This window comes from Drosophila albomicans, chromosome 2L (genome assembly GCF_009650485.2).
Source record: "Drosophila albomicans strain 15112-1751.03 chromosome 2L, ASM965048v2, whole genome shotgun sequence".
Lineage (NCBI taxonomy): Eukaryota > Metazoa > Arthropoda > Insecta > Diptera > Drosophilidae > Drosophila > Drosophila albomicans.
The window spans coordinates 26,625,879-26,638,958 of NC_047628.2; the positions used below are offsets into that span (position 1 = coordinate 26,625,879).

General features: G+C 34.4%; 1 protein-coding gene across 1 annotated transcript; it reads left to right on the plus strand.

Moving 5' to 3' along the window:
- Positions 1 to 1,182: 1,182 nt before the first annotated feature.
- LOC117565105 (uncharacterized) lies at positions 1,183 to 1,672 on the plus strand. The gene is made up of 2 exons (XM_034244063.2): positions 1,183 to 1,527; positions 1,628 to 1,672. The coding sequence occupies exons 1-2, from the start codon at positions 1,183 to 1,185 to the stop codon at positions 1,670 to 1,672; spliced, it is 390 nt and encodes a 129-aa protein (XP_034099954.1).
- The last annotated feature ends 11,408 nt before the right edge of the window (positions 1,673 to 13,080 follow it).

Consider the following 13,080-nt stretch of genomic DNA (forward strand, 5'->3'; position numbering starts at 1 on the left):
ATACTATGCGATGGAAATGCCTAATCCCTGCTACAAAATAAATGGCAACTGTGTGCAACTGAAATATAAAAAAAACAATGGCATTATTGATTGGATTATAGGTTTATTTGGTTAATGCAAAGAAAGAAAAGCTTCTTTAATAACATAACAATATTGGCAAAGCGAAAGTGTACTATAATTTGACCTTATAGTGGAATTAAAAAAATACTGTTGCAATATCACATCTCGGAATAAACTTTGAGACAATAAAGTAGATAACAAAATTTCTGTATGTTATTTTCATACACAACAAATCATGTAAAAAGCCTCTTTGGAATTTATCTAATATTATTAAGAAAATACAAACAATTGTAAAAGAAACTCATGTATAAAGGAATAAAATTGCGAATAAATTGATTTAAATTTTTATGGAAATTTGCATGACAATTTTTTTCTAGTTTTATAACTTCACAGGAGTAGTTTGATTAATATGAACATTTCCGCTCAATACAATATTGATTTAAATATACATATTTTATAATAAACATTAGGTAATAAATATCCACTGAAATTGCTCGTCGAAACGTAGAAGTATTGCGATTAGAAGTAGATGACGTGGCCGATCGAAGTGCGCTGGTTAATTGCTGCAACACTTTAAATAATGATTGTATAGAGCTGAATTTTGACAAGAAAAGTCGCGGAATTATCAATTCAGTTTTAAGTTGGTGGAGTGACATTTTTGGGAAGTCCGGGAAGAAAAACGATTCTCCCAGAGAATAAGATGTTTTAAAGATTGAGAAAAAATGAAAGCGAAGCCAAGCTTAAACTAAACTAAAAATAAAAAAATTCGATATATAAAAATTGTATAATGTCCATTTTGATAATTGATTTTCAAATTTAGAATGCACATAAGTAAAATATTATAATAAATTTGTACAAGTTAACGTGTTTCCATTTTACTACCTAAATAAAAAATTTCATAGAAAAAGTAGCCAAATCAAAAATATTTCTTAAAATCCGCCTGTTTGCCATACATAAAAAATAATTTCTATACGATAAGAAACATTAGCAACTCAAAGCTAGAATTGTTTCCAATGTAATCCACAACGGAAATGAATCAACACAAACGCAAACATAACATATTTTGTGTATAAAGCTCAGAGCTGACCGTCATTATATGTTTAGTTTCTTCTCGACGCTACAATGAAGACATACACGGTTTTATGCGTTCTAATATCGCTGACCCTGCTCAAAGCGGAGCTAAGTTGCAATGAGTTCACTGATCCTGACGAATATGAGATATGCAGCCAACGACTTCGCGATTGGAGGAGCATCAAAAAGACATACTATGAGCAATGCTGTGAAGCTGTGAATGGTCAACGAGATTTGTGCGACAAATGCGAAGAGGAGGCACAAAACAATGCAACACAATCACTAAATGAAATGGTGGCAGACAATGAGTTAACGTTGGGTAATAAATGCAACACGTTAAATGGCAAATGTATACCGAGAAAAAATAACCCGAATGAATGCGGATTAGTTGATAAGGTATTGAACTTTTTTGGTGGAAAAAAAAATTGCACCAATTCGTAATAAATTGCAATTTTTTCTAATGTGAAAGTAAATCGTGTTATTAATTATTTTTCAGTTTCAACTAAAATTCTCAACAAAAGCGAACAATGAAAGGAAGTGAGCTTTCGCTAATTTTAGATCTTATCAAACGAATTGAGCGACATTTAAAATATTCAAAATTAGAAACAATTAAGAAAGCTACTCGACCGTGAGATACCCGCAAAACCATTTTTACTGAAAGTAAAACAGTGCGGTATTAATTTTAAAATATACAACATTAATGTACCGCAAAAATACTAATAATAGACCAATCGAGTGTGCTCTACTGCGAGATATTCGCTAACCATTTTCAATGAAAGCAGTGTGGTATTAAGTTTAAAATATACCAACTAAATATACCTTAAAAATACTGAAAATATACCAATAGAGTGTGCTCGACCTCGAGATACCCGCTACCCATTTTCAAAGTGTGGTATTAAGTTTAAAATATACCAAATTAATATATCGCAAAAATACTAAAATATACCAAAGGCTTTATTGACGTAGTAATACATTAAAAACTGAGATCTACATACTAGGTGCTCATACGGACAGACATGGCTATATCGTCTCGGCTCTTGACGCTGATCAAGAATATATATATATATATTTATAGGGTCGGAGATGTGTCTGTTACATATGTTTTATATATATATATCCTATGGCTAGCTGGTATAGAAATTCAAATTGTACAAATTCAAGTTGGAATTCGTGCATTATTCTGTATCTATGCAATGCACACTCGATGCTTTAAAGCTCACGCCTCATATGCATTCCATTTCGACACGAGCAAAAGAAGACTGACCCTGGCACAGTCACACACACGCACACACACATCCCTTTTGGTCCTTTTGTCCAGCCACCTGCCCCTGGTCGGAGTACATGGATAAAATATGAAAAATATACAATTCCAAAATATTCTCTAAGCACATTCCTTTCGCATCATTGAGTTCAACATGCGAGCACAAAGAAGTGCGACTAAATAAATAATAGAAATATTTTTTTCACAGCTATTTTGCATATTTTTTCTATACCCACGTTGTGTATGTGTGTGTGTGTTTTTTACCGTGGCTCGTGTTGTTAAACAACAGTGTTTGAGCATGGACAACATTTTAAAGTACTTGGGCGCTAAGTAAAAATAAATAAATAAATATACATATAAATAAAAATATGCGGCGTGGCGAGTGCATTGAGTGAGAGTAGGCGAATGGATCGAAATCCATTAGTTACTGCTCCGGCTGCTCTCGATGCTGTTGCTACTCGAGAGCTTCTGCCGTGTCCCAGGAGCAATGATAGCTGGCGAACCTAATAGCCTCGCCTCGACGTGTTGTCCCTTTCAATTATGCTCGACCAGGGCAGAGCAGAGCAGTGTAGAGCAGCGCTGAACGTAGCGTAGACCATGGCAAAAGGCGTCTTAGTGCTGCGGTATTTGGGCTACTCAAGCATTTTTCAATTTTACACGTTTTCCACAAAGGAACGAAAGAAAAACCATCGACGAGTGGCTGTTCATTGTTATTTTTTCACTCTCTGTGTGTGTTTGTATGTTTGTGTGCGATCCCGCGGGCAGTCGAGAAGGATGAGTGTGCCAAGGCAAAAGCTTCGTCTATTTGGCGCGTGGAATTTATTGGCAATGGAATAATGCCAGGCACGTTCATTTGATTACATTAAAACGAAAGTGGCTAAAAAGGTTGGACCCCCATCCATCGACAACAGCAAGAACAACAATCCCCATTCCTGGTTGCAGCATAATTGAGCTGCGGCCAGGCGGCGTTTTTAAATAAATAAATAATGCACGTGGCAATGGAACGCTGCTGCTTATTATGCGCCTGATAATGCGTATACGCCTAGTAGTACGTCGTTTCATATGTATGCCCAGCAAAAACAATAGAACCACACACACACATCGTAATGGGAGGAAACATTCTATTGTGCTTGGATTTTCAATTGTTCTTCGTCTGTGCGTGACTAGAGATTTTATAGTTCTGTACGCAGTCAGATTTTCCAAGTATTTTTGTGTCGTTTTCAGCTTATTGAATTACGATTCCAAAAGTCCATTCTAACGGTCTACTTTACGATTGAGAGTTGAAATGCTTCATATTTCTGCCACAATTTCGTTCAGCTAATTGAATCATCTGCAACTCACATTAGGTTTAAATGCATAATTACAATGTTTTGTTTGTAGATTTGAAAAAAAAAACCAAACGATTAGTTGTAAATAATAGGCAGAAAAAAAATTAAACATTTTATGCGACTAAATGTTGCTCTTTTAAGTAGTTAGTGAATTCAAAAACTGTAGCGTATCTTCCTAGTTTTCTAGCACAGACAGAACTGTATCTAATTACGCACAAATCAAGCACTCGACTTAATTGCATTTAAATGAAATTAGCATTAAATGTTTACACATTTTGTGGGCACATTCGCGTTTTGTGTGTGTTTGTGTGCGAGAGTCCATTTATTATTGAACTAATTTGTGAATTTTGTGTGCTTCGTTTTATGCACAAATAATATTATATGATTTTTAAATTGCGGTCTAGCTGGTGCTGTTAATGCTGATATATTAACGCCACACTTTGTTTATATATATATGTGTTTTTTTTTATTACTCATTTGTAACAAGAGCATTAAAGTAATTCAACAAAGTGCATAAATTAACAATAATATAAAAAATACAACACGCCTGCGTAAATAATAAATTATGTCACTGCCCAAGCCAATCCATGCAGAAGCCCATTACCCATTGCCATTGCCAACATTTGCACATTCCGCTTATTACAATATTATTATTACATGGCCGGTTAATTTATCTATGTGCAGTTTGTCGAGTCTCAAAAAAAAAAAGAAAAACAACGATGAGTAAAGAATGCAACGCGTAGTAAATTTAATAAATTCATTATCAGCTCATTAACGGCGGACTCATGGGGCGTATGCGCAATATTGTGCTGCAGCGCAATTAAAGACCAAACAAAAAAAAAAAAAAAAAATACGAAATTTGCTGACATGACAGCAAAGAGCAAATTAATAATGCGCGTAAGCGAAAAACTTCAACAGCCAATGTGAAAAGCCTTAAAGCCAAACAATTTTATGCATAACAAAATTGAAAAGGCGTGGCTGGCAGCCCACAAGCATGGCCGGCAGTCTAATTGCAAAATAATACACATAGCCAAGGGAGGAGTTAGGAAGAGAGAATAGCACAGCATTTGGGTCTTTCATCAATGCCACACACACTGAACAGAAACACAGAAACACAGAAACAGGAAGCAACAACAAAGAAAGTGGCAAAGGAAGGCGTAACTACAAGGAGCGCGTGTTTCGGTTAATTAGTAACAACAACAACGAAACTAGAAAACAAAAAAAAAACAAGAATGTTTCAGTCTAGTGTGCTCGACTATAAGATATCCGTTACTCATTTTAAATAAAAGCATATTTTACAAATATACTAAACTAATATACCAAAAAAAGTATTAAAATATACCAACAGCTGTATTTGGTATATTTATACCCGCTGCCAATTTTTAATAAAAACATATTTAAAAAAAAAAAACCAAATTAATATACCAAAAATACTAAATTATCCCTCTACACATTTTTAATTCAAACATATTCCACAAATATACCAAATTAATATACCAAAAAATACTAAAGTATATCGGAAGCTATATTTGGTATATCTATACCCTCTAAAAATAAATTAATTAAAACATATTCCACAAATATACCAAATTAATATACCAAAAAAATACTACAGCTTTACTTGGTACACATTTTTAATAAAACCACATTCACCAAATATACCAAATTAGTATACCAAAAAAAAGTACTAAAATATACCAAGAGCAATATAAATTTATAGTACTACACTTAAAATTTACTATAGACTACAAAATATACCCTTCTACCCTATTCGTAGCGGGTATAGGAGTAATAGCGAGAAGAAAAACGAAACTAAAAGAAATGAACAAGCTACCAAATAGTAAAAGGAGTAACAAACAGCAAATATGTGTGTGTAGCTGTCTTTATGTTACACTCACATACTCTGCCAGCGAAAAGAGAAAACTAGTCTTCTCTTTATATATAGGGTATTTAAAGGTAACAACATCGTGTGTGTGGAGCTTCAACTGCTACTTAAAGTGCCATTGTATTTGTCTCTCTGCCTTTGGCCATGTCCAGCATCAAGCAGTCAATGCTTAATTTGTTGGCATAGCTGCTTGCCAAAAACCTTTCATGCCCATTCCTTTGTCTCCGCCTTTGAATAACACATGTCCAACGAGTCTGTGTGTGAGCGTATTTGCAGCAGTTTTATTAAAGCATTAAGCATTGTATTTTATGCTAGCTTCCGGCTCATTTGCCATTTAGAGCCAGCCTTTAAGCTGTTTAACTTTTCGTTCGTACTTGCAAACGCAAATTTCGTTATTTAATCTAGCAGCGAAGTGAGGCAAATTAAACATTTGCAGCATTCAATTAAGTAGCTATCTGAAACTATAAATAGCTAAAATATTGCGACTCTTTATTACAAGAGTATAAGTATTTAATAACATAAAGAATGAGAATACGAAATTTAATTAATACATCATAAAAACTCTAAGATTTTATGACTCTTCTAAAATATATTCTTACTAATTATCGTTGTTCTTATTAATAACATACTTCTATACTTCTTCATAGCTTAGCGTAATTTTAAATTTTTAATTTTTCTCTATAAATGCTTAAATTGCATTCCCCATTCTATTCTTCTTTAAACTGTTTAAAAAGGCTTTTATTATATTTGAAGATTTTTTGTTCTTAAATACATCTCTTTAAACAAACCAAGAAAAAATAGTCTGTTCTCTTTTTTTATACTTTAAAGCACGTTCACGTTTGAAAAATTTACTTTTCTATTTTCTTAACAAAGCGTTTGAATTTTCGACTTCATTAATCTTGTAACATACCATAGAAAAAACATAAATCCAATCATTATTTGGTTTTGCCAAAATACAGTTTAATAGAAAATAAATTTACAACTAAATGATAATACAGTTAAACATTTTTGTTTTCACTGATAACATTCAGTTTGCTTGCTATTTCCGTATTAATGCTCCACAATTTATAAACGTTATGGAATTACCGAATGCAACTTGTAGCATTGCCACTTCATTGGCCATTCAATCAAGCAACACACTCAGCTCAGCTCAGCTGCCGTGGCATGAAGATGAGACAGCAATCTGTCTGCAGGATGAACGGCCAATGCACTCATGTCCAACTAGTTTTTTTTTTCTTTTTTTTTTGCCCATTTTGTGTTTTTCTGCTATCATACACGTATCTCTTAATACGCGGCAGCCACAGCGAAGCGCAAAAAAAAAGTAGAAAGTGTGTACGTAACAAATAGGAAAGGAGGCGAATGTGAATGTGAATGAGCATACGTAGCGGACATATATGCATAAATTGCGGCCAACGTGGCGTATACACAACGTGGAACGTGGGGAATGTAGAGCGACGCACACAACTTGCAACAACACCGCATACTCTGGCGCATATTTTTCGCCTTATGAATTCGTAGTTTATATGAAATTTGCTTGTTGGGCGCCGCAACTGCGTGTGTATGAGTGTGTGTGTGTGGCGTGAAGTTGCCACGCTGCTTGTGGCATGGGTAATTTCAGCAGCGTTGCAACACAGCAATGCATAAAAATGCCATATTTCAAAATGCAAATATATTCTTTTAGCTTTTTTGATAAATGACACCGCGGTGGTCTGATGAAAATGCTTCTATGCTATGTAAGCAATATGAAGCGTGCCACCAGCCAAGTGCAAGTTGAAGCCTTGCAGCTGCTGCTGCTGTGCAACAAACCTTTTGAGTTTGAGTTTGTGTTGCGTGTTGGCATTTTAATTTAATTCGCCCACACAGAGGCATTGATAAGGCGCCACAATCTGTTTGCTTTCTTTCTACTCTGCCGATTATCAACACACAAAAACAAGGCAACGAGTGTCAAGTGCATGCCCTTAAATAAATAACACAATCCTTTCAGTTTTTTATGGAAATAAATTCGAATTTTTTTCATGCTTACTTTAAATTTAAATTCGTGTGTGTGTGACACGTTTAAAATAATATTAAACACATTTCTGTGACGTATGCGCAATTTATTAATTAACCATACGCACCGTACGACGCGTTAATTTCGCATTGTTTTTTTTGATGACGATGAGCTGCCTTTTGTTGGCTTCATTAAGCTTGGTGGCGGCAAAACCCGAGTCTTTGGCAACCTGCATAGCATTTATTTAATGATTCGCCGATGTCGATGACGATGCCGACAGACAGCAAAGCAGCGAAAGCCTCGTCGGAGTTTGACATTTTTGACGTGGCTGCAATTGCAGCACGTAACGGCACGGGAAATTGCGTGGCTCAGCGGAAAAACGGAAAACAGCAGCCAAAAGCGAATAACTAAAAAATGAGAAACACACACACACACATGCACGCACAAAATATGACAGCAACAATAATCGAGCGGATGTAAGAAACTGTAGAATGCTGCATTCAACTAACAAACACTCTGCTTTAAACATTCGATACACAGCCTTAAATTGTTGTTTTGAATTATACAAAAGACTGCAAACGGGAACTTTATTGTATAATATTTAAGCAAATAAATTATATATCAGCTATTATATGTATTGCGACTTCCTGGTGTGATTAAAAGGCGAAACTAACATTCCTTGTACATTTTATTTTCATTGCTTTATTTTCGGCTTGTTTCGAAAGGGACTTTGGACTCTGTTGCTTGTTGCTTGTTGATTAGCAAGTCTTTGCACTCTGCTAATAAAACAAATACTATATCGAGGCAATTTAAATAATAACAATAATATTAACACAATTTTATTGAAGTAAGTTACATTTAATGACCTATTAATATTAGCTTTTATAGTAATCTATTAATGCATTAGTGATTGTAGTAAAGCAAACACGATTAACGATTCGCATTTGACCAATGTCGTTATGAATTTAGAAATTTCTGGCTATCTTTATCTCATGGTATTGATTTTCAGACATGGTAATCGAATAGTTTTATTACAATAGAATATTCTCTGATTGTAAGATAAAGCAGATATATCACTGATTTCCTCTCTGTGTTTAACATTCATGAAGTAAGTTGCCTTTGCTTTCGATCTTTGCGACTGCTGAACTGTCGATTTAAATTTGAAAAGCGTTGTTTTATTTTCTTATCTTGCACTAAATACTCTTTACTCTGAGCGAAAACTGAGGACAATAGCAACTATTTTATTTAAAGCGCACTTTTCATACGATTTGTATTTATATTTTATTCCAATGCATATATTTTATATGTTCTTTTGATGATTACTTTTGATTGTTGTCAAAAATATTCCGAAATCATAGTTTTAATATATAATTTAGTTATATAGTAAATGTTAAATTGTGTGTAGTGTATTTCTTTTTAACGGAAGAAGTTTGCTGTTGAGGTTTAAAAAGTCGCAAACTTATTTTCTGACTTAATTCAGCAATTTTTCATTGAAATTGAATCTCTGTTTTTAACAAACATACTCAAATGAACATTTTAAAGGGTAAAAAGCAAACATTCTGCGTTTTTAAAGTCGCTAAGCGAACGTTGTCGTCTTTACCAACAACAGCAACAGCGACAGCAACAACAAAATGTCATATTTTTGTAGTCAAATAAACTGTCGCCTGTCCATCCCTTCCAAAAGCTGGCAGATGATGCACGAGCTGAGATTTCTTAGCCAAGAACAAGAACAAGAACAAGACTAAGACCCGACTAAGACAAAGCCACAAAAGCAGCCGCATCGCAAAGAAAAGCACAAATACAAATTCATGCGAAATGACATAAGTCACCGCAAAAGTAATTTTTCACTAATGAGCTTGCCGCAGTCAACCTTGCTAGGTAAACTCCAGCACAGTGGGTCACAGTGGCTAATTCACCTGTAAAATAAATATAGCGAAGAAATTCAATAACCATGTTCAATAAAAACAAAACATAGTGGCATTATTTGGTATATTCATGTACTAAATATACCATAAACTACAAAATATACCAGATAGAAAAACATTTATATTATATATGACAACACAATTACATTTTTATTACATTAAACAAAAAGATAGTAACTTTCTAAATTAAATTGCACAATGTTTTTATAGATCTGCAGCTCTAATTATTCTTATGATCTTTAACTTCATTGAAATTAAGAAAATAATGACGTTTACCGCTGGTATTTGTACACAATAACTTTATTCGCACTTGAATTATTAATTGCCTCACATTTTTATACGATTTCTGGTTTCTTTACCATTTTAATCGTATGAGTTTCTTATCAATGGTTCTCACTGGAGCACTAAACGTAGATTTAAAAACGATCTCTTGCTTTTCAGCCTGTATTCTTTCAGATTCCTCACGATCCTGAAACTCTTGAGTGGCCTGCGTTTCAGCCCTTAGATTACAATTCACGCTGTTGTCTCGTTCCTGTGCATAACATTTCTGGAATAAGTAGTCCTTGCGTTCGTACCAAGAGCGAAGTAATTCATTGCAGGCAGCCAAATATTCGTCATCGCCTGTCTCACAACTGGGATCCGATGAAACGTCTCCAATCAGCAGGCACAACACAATGCTCCACAAGTACAGAGTTCTCATCTCGATGAACGTCGTCGTATTACTAAACACATAGATTATTTTGTCATAAAAATATTCCATTGCCTCTGCTTTATCTCTCCCGAAACAATTTTTCCCGGAGAGAAAAAAACAAGAGTTAGTTTAATCTCTTGTTAAGAATGTGATTTATTAAAACAAAACAAATTTAACTTTACTTTAACGAAGCGGAAATGTATTACATTATATTAAATTCAATTCAAAACTTTAAATCTTAATTCAAAATATTTATTTTTTTTTTGATGCATTCGTATGGGATGGTTACCAAATGTTTTTATATTAGGACCAAGAACTACTTTATAGACACTATTATCATTATCAGCATCATCATCATCACAATTATCATCTTCGTGTCGCTCTTCAGACTGCATTCGTTCAATTCCTTCACGTTTTTGTAACTCTTCAGTAGCTTGTCTTTCGGCATGTAAATTACAGAGTTTTGTGTCATTTGGATTCCGATCCAAACATTGCTGATACAGAAAATCCTTGCGTTCGTACCAAGAGCGAGATAAGCAAGCACTGTCACCTTCCTCACAACTGGGAACCGATGCAATTCTCCCAATCAGGAGGCCCAACACAATGCTCCACAAGTAACAAGTTCTCATCTCGATGAACGTCGTCGTATTACTAAATACATAAATTATTTTGCATTAAATTATTCCATTGCCTCTGCTTTATCTCTCCCGAAACAATTTTTCTCGGAGTGAAAGAAACAAGAGTTAGTTTAATCTCAAGTTAAGAATGTTATATATTAAAACAAAACGAATTTAACTTTACTTGAACGCTGCGAAAATTTATTACATTCAATTAATTTCAGTTCCAAACTTTAAATCTTAATGGAAAATATGTATCCCTTCGTGTGGGATTGCCATCAATTCTTGTTAGATCAGGACCAAGAATTACCTTAGAGACACTATTATCATCGTCACCATCACCATCATTATCATCTTCGTGTCGCTTTTCAGACTGCATGCGTTCAATCCCTTCACGTTTTTGTAACTCTCTAGTAGCTCGTCTTTCGGCATGTAAATTACAGAGTTTTGTGTCATTTGGATTCCGATCCAAACATTGCTGATACAGAAAATCCTTGCGTTCGTACCAAGAGCGAGATAAGCAAGCACTGTCACCTTCCTCACATCTGGGTACCGATGCAAGACTCCCAATCAGGAGGCCCAATACAATGCTCCACAAGTACAGAGTTCTCATCTCGATGAAATTCTTCGTAACACTGAACTCTTGACATAGTCGATTTTTATATAAATTTCGTCGAGTTGTTTTCTTATTTTTCACCAAGCGAGAAAAACAAGAATTTGTTTTATCTTCACTTACACAAAATGTTAAAAAAACCCGCTAAAAATAACTTTTCACTTTACCTTGTATTTTACTGAGTGATAATTAATCATTTATTACAAGAAATGATCAATAAAAAAAAAAAATTAAGTAGCGAAAAAACAGGATTGCTTTTAAGAATACAAAAATAAACGGCTGAATATAAGTTCAATTAAACTTTTATTATACAAAATTATACTATACATATATATTACAAGACCTTACCAACAATAAAGGAGAAAGAGTTTCAGTCAAGTGGGCTCGACTGTGAGTGGAGTATTATTCTAAAAATATATCAAATCAATATACCGAAAAATACTTCAACATAGTGAAAACTACATTTAATATACAAATTAATTATTATAGAACACAAAGTAGATCAGATTTCAGTGAAAACAACTTAGACTCGACAATATTTGGTATATCAATATACTATTGGGTTCAAAATATACCAGATTGTCATATTTCTTAAATAACTTTTACAAATTTTAGCTGAACGCAACTAAATTTTCAAACATTTTTAATTAAAATTTGACATTTTAATTTATAAGTATTAAATGTATGCTAATTGTTCGAAATTCTGAAATAAGTTTACTAACTAACTAATTAACTTACTCATTTGCTGCACTGTGCAGTAAACTGCCGCGGCACACGTTGCTTTACAGACTTTGTCTTTAGAGCTCGCGTTGTATCATTCTATTTAATCTAATGATGTATCTCAGGTGTTTGTTTGTGAAATTTATCGTGAAAATGTTATGCGTATTCTTTGGCTTAAGGCGTTTCACATTCCCCACTTCCCCCTCCCCCATTGCGAGACAATTTCCTTCCGCTTCCTTGTCTGCGATTTATATGCAGCTATTAGTTTGGATAAGAAAAAAAAGCGTCCAAATTGTTGTAGGATCTATTTGTTTTATTTGCCGAGAGTAAGAGAATGGAAAGTGGATGAGTGGGAGTGTATTTTTGGGGATTTTTGGGGGCTATAATTAGCTGGTTGGTTGGCGCATGCAATTACCAAAATATCCGCAACAAGCGCTACCTGCTCTAATTACTGCAGCTGTAGTTGTACAACGAGAGAGAGAGAGAGCCACACACCTAATGCAGAAATTACAAAATGAATATTCATATTTGTGCTGGAGTGGCATCAACATCAGAGCATGATGCCGTAATCGTCGCCACAGCTTATTGCAAATGAAAGCCGGATAGTTTTTCATTATTTCGCATTTGCAGCAAAACTTGTTTGTAGCTCCTATTCTCATTGTTCTTGTTGTTGTTGTTGTGCCTCAAAATACAAATCTGCATGCAGTTGGAATTTTTTTTTTTCCAAAAGGTTTTTCCCTCATATTGTGTTGTCTGTTTGTTGTTTATTTGTTTTTCGGGTGCCTGGACCTACTACAAGAGACGACCTCTGTACCCAGCGAGGAATGGACTGTTGTTTGGCTCTTTTGCATAGCTTTACAGTGCGCTTAACAATGAAATTTGCGCATAACCACATGCAAATTGCCAACCCACAACACAC